Source organism: Leptonychotes weddellii, chromosome 5, assembly GCF_054177405.1.
Source record: "Leptonychotes weddellii isolate Sample4059 chromosome 5, ASM5417740v2, whole genome shotgun sequence".
Lineage (NCBI taxonomy): Eukaryota > Metazoa > Chordata > Mammalia > Carnivora > Phocidae > Leptonychotes > Leptonychotes weddellii.
Window position 1 is genome coordinate 92,128,316 of NC_138373.1, and position 6,000 is coordinate 92,134,315.

A 6,000-nucleotide genomic window follows, 5' to 3' on the forward strand; every position below is an offset into this window, starting at 1 on the left:
ATTTCACAATGCTGCTACACACCTCTGACCCCCTGTCCCTCTAACCCACCCCCCTCACACACGCACCTTCCAAGAGTTACAGTGAACTTTAAACTGTTCAGCACAGTTTAAAACAGCAACAAAGGTTAGAATGATTTACAATGAAAACCACCCACCTATACACTGAAGCATTCAAGACCCTTGCAGGGTATTTATCAACAAATCAGCCTCATTTATCACATCTCTGTTTTCAGCAGATTATCTGCTGCCCCAAGCTTGCAGGTATGTCAACAATTCAGAATTCTCCAGGGCTCTGGAACTAACAGCAGTTTAACACCGGGGCCCTGTCTTCCCAGACTTGTGTTGATACAGGATTCTTTCCAGACCAACCCTATTGTAACAATTGCTTGTCTGTTTCAACTTTAGAGACATGATAGTAATACGGAAATAATAAGGGCGCCTGGGTGGCTCAGTTGGTTAAGCGACTGCCTTCGGCTCAGGTCATGATCCTGGAGTCCCTGAATCGAGTCCCGCATCGGGCTCCCTGCTCGGCAGGGAGTCTGCTTCTCCCTCTGACCCTCCCCCCTCTCATGTGCTCTCTCTCATTCTCTCTCTCTCAGATAAATAAATAAAATCTTTAAAAAAAAAAAAAAGGGGCGCCTGGGTGGCTCAGTTGGTTGGGCGGCTGCCTTCGGCTCAGGTCATGATCCTGGAGTCCCTGGATCGAGTCCCGCATCGGGCTCCCTGCTCGGCGGGGAGTCTGCTTCTCCCTCTGACCCTCCCCCCCTCATGTGCTCTCTCTCTCATTCTCTCTCTCATAAATAAATAAAATCTTTAAAAAAAAAAAAAGTAATACGGAAATAATAAAAACAATACTCACAACCATCACAAGCCCCCAGGCCTTTTCAAAGAACTTTAATTAACATACACGAACCACCCTCAGTAATTGTTCCATGGCATGTTAATGTTAAATTCCTTTGAAGCCGATTTCCTTTTTAAGTCTCAGAAAGCTGAGGCTTTAGAGTAAGTAGGTGTTGTTAGCTGCCTTATCTCTCTGCCTGCCTGAGAGGCTGCTGAGCATATTTCAGCTTGCAGGGAAGCTGCTGTTGTAATCAAAATATTTCAAACACTTTGTTTCTTAGTAGGCAGAACCATTCAAGTAGTTGCCCTAAGCATTAGAGCAGAAGCACCCCAACATGATTTGTTCCTACCACATCAATTCTGTGAACTATGGAATACCCCCACTGCTCTCCCCGAGAATGCTCTTCCTCCAACCACGGACCCCTGTCCAGTCCTACTGAATTTTTGAGATCTAAAATCCCAATTCCTCTAAGAAGCTTTTCAAAACTCCCTTCAGCTAGTAGTCTAACTCGTACTTCCAAACTCTGTAATGTGTTAGCTGTTCTTCTTTTGGGTTGCTTACTATTTTTTATGTGGTAACACATTTTTTTAGAGGGAGGTTTCCTTCTACAGACTTTAAACTTTTTGCCTGAAAGCAAGCACAGTCTTTGTTTTAATTCAGCACCTGCACAGTGCCCTGCATGAAGAACAGAATCATTTCATAGTTCTTGAATTCACCAAGCAACATGAATTCACTATGTTGTAAGGAGGACAGATCACATGTGGGTTTGGGGCAAAGAAACCAATAAATGTTGAAAGACTGATGCATTCTTTATATGTGAAATGGAGCTTCATATCCATCTTATGCAATTGTTTTAAAGATTTAATGAAATGCAAACATATGAAGATTTTAGAACAGGGTTAGGCACACAGTAGATGCTCAGCAATGCTCCCTTTCCTTTTGTTGATTTTTCCCATTTATTGAATAGTGGCTGTCTAATTGCTCTTCTGGTTAGCCATTTTCAGAGGATAAGAAATAACATTTAAGGTGCATCTCCTGTGTCCCCCAAGCAGAACACCCTAGTTTGGTTTCAGCTTAACACTGGATCTGCACATACAGGGTGCAATGACACCACTGATCAAAAATTGGCCTCAGTTGTCACACTCTCAAATGTAAATTTAGGTTCTTTTTCTCCATGTACAGTGGCAGTTCAGTGTTGTCTAGACCTCCCTACTCTCAGAACTACCTCAATTTTATTTAGAGGAAAATGAGAGGAGACCAGGGAGGCCCCAGGGTCTAATAAAAATCCCATTGTGTATTAATAACCAAAAAGCTTAACAATATAACTGATGAGTGGTTTAAAAATTCAGGCTTGGTGGTTTCAATACCAATTCTGCTACTTACTGTCGGTGGGAATTTGAGTGTTACTTAACTCCTTAGTTTCCTCATTTGTAAAATGGGGATTAAAACAACTAGGACAAAAGTTTTGTTTTGTTTTTTTTTTTAAATATAACAATACAATGAATGCAAACCACATAGTTCAATTCCTGGCACACAGTAGGGAATTGCATTAACTACAATCATTAAATATCTTCTCTTTACCTTTCAAGTATATAAATATTGACTGCCTGATCCTTTAGGATTCTTTCACACAAACTGAAAACAATATAGCCTCCCAGGGTCTGCTGTTTTAAATCTTTGTTCTGGTCTGCAAGCATTTTTCTTTTTTCCTAATGGGTTCTACATTTGCCATTGCCCAAGTTATGTCCTGAAGAAACAGTTCAACAATGCAGGAAACAAACGGATATCCCAACTTAATCGTTCAATTAGTTTCCTCTTCTCTTTTCTGTAATAAGCCTATAATGCTTTTATAATAAAGAAAATAAATAACTAATAAAAGAGTTACTGTGTGGCTCTGATTATCTGACTTTTAGCAGGGGAGAAAATGATACAGCACGTTCTCTAATTTTCACAGCTGGTTTGCCACCTTCCCTTCCACCTCCCCTATCAATTACTAATATAGTGTTATTGTCGTTTTTTGATCCCCTTTCACTTCCAAGTTTAATTTTTTTGGAGACCAGGGCTATGCCCAAGAGGACGGCCGCTCGCCTTAGCAAGGTGGGCGAGGCTGCTGAGGATCGGGCCAAAGTCCCCTTCCTCCACCTCCTCCGCGGGCTGGTGTGGTTGTTCCCTGGCCCAAAACCTCCTATTCAAATATTTTCACTTCCTCGATCAACCATTCGCTCCGTACACAGGGTGGAGCGCCCCGAAATACCTGGGCGAGGCACCTCAATCTCAATCTACAGGTTGTAAGAGGGAGGGCCAGTACTTTCAGGTTTTCTCTTTCAAAAATGTATGGAAAGGTCATAGACTTAAATCTAATAAAAGCTAGGAGCATTTTCCTCCAGAAAAAATGATCATACCAATTTTCTGCATAGAATCTCAAAGTGTTTATAGACTCCCAGAGCCTCCAGATTAAAGTCCACGATATTGGTGGTGGGGGTGGTGGGGAGGGTGTTAAGGAAGGGGTGAAAATTGAATTCTTTCACACAGATATATATATGTGCATTTAATATATGTAGATGCATATACAAAGAAGCTGAGAAAGAGGTTATTTTAGGAGAGTGCTTTCCCCAAGTAAGTCGGTCTGAGTCTGGAGGCGCGGCGGGTCGTACAAAGGGCCCGCGAGCAACAGGTGGGCAGAACACCAGGTCCCGCACCCTCAGGAAGCAGCGAGTCGAAGCAACAGGGCGCTGAGAATGAGGGAGGGGAAGGGATAAGGGGTGGGATGCGGGCGGTGCGGGGGGGCGGCTGGGTTCCACTCACCGCTGCCCACCAAGCTGCGGCTCTTCCGGGCCAGGGTCTGCTGCACCTGCTCCTGAATCCGCAGGCTCTTGGCCGCCTGGCCGCTGCGGCTGCTGCTCCCCGCCAGCTTCAGCTTGGCCTCAGAGGGCAGAGCCAGGCTGGAACTGTCCAGCTGCCCCAGGATCTGCTGGCCCAGGACTGTCCGGATGTAGCCGCACTCAGCAGGGGAGCCGAGGGCTGCCATGGGGCCGGAGGGGGCGACGAAGCCGCTCGCCTGCCGCGAGACCTGCGGACGAAACTGCAGCAGAGCCCGCGGCACTGGCGCCAGCCCCGCCCCGCCGTCCCGGCCCCGCCTCCGGCCCCGCCCCCACGCCCGGTTTGAGGCCAGAGCCGGGGGCGGAGCGCGGCCTCGGGAGCAGAGGCCCAGCTTTCCCCCCACCCCTCACCTTCCCCGGCCAGGGGGCGCGGCTCCGGCCAGGCACGCGCACTCGGCCCGGGAGCGGGGGCGGGGCCGGCCGCGCGCAGACACCTGGCGAGTTACGTCCCGCGGGGAAGACCGCTGAGAGGCGCGGTCCGCCCGGGGCCGCGCAAACCCAGCGAGTCACCTCGGATACCGCCGGCCGGGGCCGCGCCCGGCTCGGGTTGCAGTGCTCCGCGTCCGCGCAGCCTTGGCAGAGGATGTGATTTCCGCTTAATTGCAGAAGCAGCCGCCCTCTAGGCAGGTGCGCCCTGGAGAGTCACTCCTGATCCTGGGCTAAGATTTGCTTGTGGGATCCCCGAGTGAGCGGTTTATCCGGTTAGGCAGCTTCTGTCAGACTGTTTAACATTTCATGGTTTTCCTGGACCTGAGGGTGAGAAAGGTCAGGCAGAAAGGACAGTAGGAGGGAAATGTGCCAAGAAGATGTGTGTGAAATAAAACTTTTTTAAAAGTTTTTTTTTTTTCGTACAACTTCAGGGACTATGTACTTTTTGCACAGATGCAGTCCCAGAAACATATGTTCTTCCTCATTCAGATCTTCTGTTTTCTCTTGTAAATACACAAATTGTACCCCGTACGCTCTTGCTCACCCACTCCCTTACGAACACACCCACACAGAGAAACTCCAGTAAGAGGCTCTAGAGAAGAGCATGCTTTTAATAGGTGACACTGTTTAATAGCCCTGTTAATGTTGATTAAGTCTTGTTTATGATAGGCTTTTTGTAGGGGGCCCATGGAAGTGGCTCTGACTTTCAATTGCATCTTCCACAACTTATATTTATCTTGCTATTAATTATGTTTCACGCGCAGTTGACTACTGAGAACTTGAGAGCCAAGCTCAACAGAAAGGGTCCTTGACCCTAAAGTTTACAAGTCACTTGTCCTGATTTTCCTCTTTGGACTTGAGAGGCAGAAAGAAAAACTTCTATCCCTGGTATTAAGTAAGATCATCTTCCCTTTAATTGCTTGGGTTTGTATGTTTACTTTCCCTCAAATCACTCAGTTACTGCAAAACTCCATTTGTTCAGGTCTGGAGTGGCTGGAGAACACAGCTTCCCCCTTCTCCTGTGCATACACCTCTATCCTTACACACACACTTCATGCACAGATACACGTGCTTCCAGGGAGTGAAGAGGAAATCCAGGGGCCCAAAGCCTAGACAGAGTGGTGATAGTTCAGCCAGCTTTTCTCAGCTGGCCACAAGTCTAAGGCCTTGCAGAATGTAATGCTTAAATGAAGTCATGTGGATGGCGGATCTTAATTCCTCACAGCAGGACCGGTCCTGAAGTAGATTATACCTTGTGAAGAGTTCAATTACATAGCCAGATGTAAACATTCACCCTGATGCTGAGATTCTATTGAAAAGATCAGTGAACTGAAGGGGAAGTGATGATAGAGACTTCCAACATCAGACTCAGTTCCTGTACTCCCCTTTTTTCTCTCCCCCTCTCCCTACTCATGGCCTCTTCTTGCAGCCCTGCTAGTGCTGCATTGAAAGACATTTCAGTACCAGCCCCCATGGGGCAGGCTGAGGTATCCTCGCTTTCGTGCCTGGAGAGCCCTAACAGACAAGGTCAGATCTGCCTTTATCTAGACCCCTAACCAGCGGACTGGAGAGGAATTTTTCCAATTTATTTGACTGAGCCAAACTTCGTTTACCTTTTTCCTCTCAAGTCGGTTTTTTACTCTTTAAGTTGATGTTGTAATTGAATATCCTCTTAGGTAGGTACCAATATTGAGCATGTAGAAATCTTGTTATAGGATAGGTAGGTGATTTGTCAGGAGGAAGGTGGTTAAAAGCCTCACACACTTCGTGAGGGTGGCAGTTCTGGGTTCAGATTTGATCTTGCCCTTTGTGAATAGTGTGGCCTTAGGCAAGTTTCTTTACATTTTTTGA

General features: G+C 46.8%; 1 protein-coding gene across 3 annotated transcripts in view; it reads right to left on the reverse strand.

Moving 5' to 3' along the window:
* PKP2 (plakophilin 2) overlaps positions 1-3,939 on the reverse strand; it is an 87,997-nt gene extending 84,058 nt beyond the window's left edge. For 2 of the 3 annotated variants that reach the window (XM_081821468.1, XM_081821467.1), the window contains exon 1: positions 3,647-3,938. In XM_081821468.1, coding sequence (XP_081677594.1) covers positions 3,647-3,869 — 223 coding nt within the window. In that variant the 5' untranslated portion in view covers positions 3,870-3,938. Of the gene's footprint in view, positions 1-3,646 lie in introns of all 3 variants that reach the window. The other variant, XM_081821469.1, reaches the window with a different exon arrangement.
* Between the last annotated feature and the right edge of the window lie 2,061 nt (positions 3,940-6,000).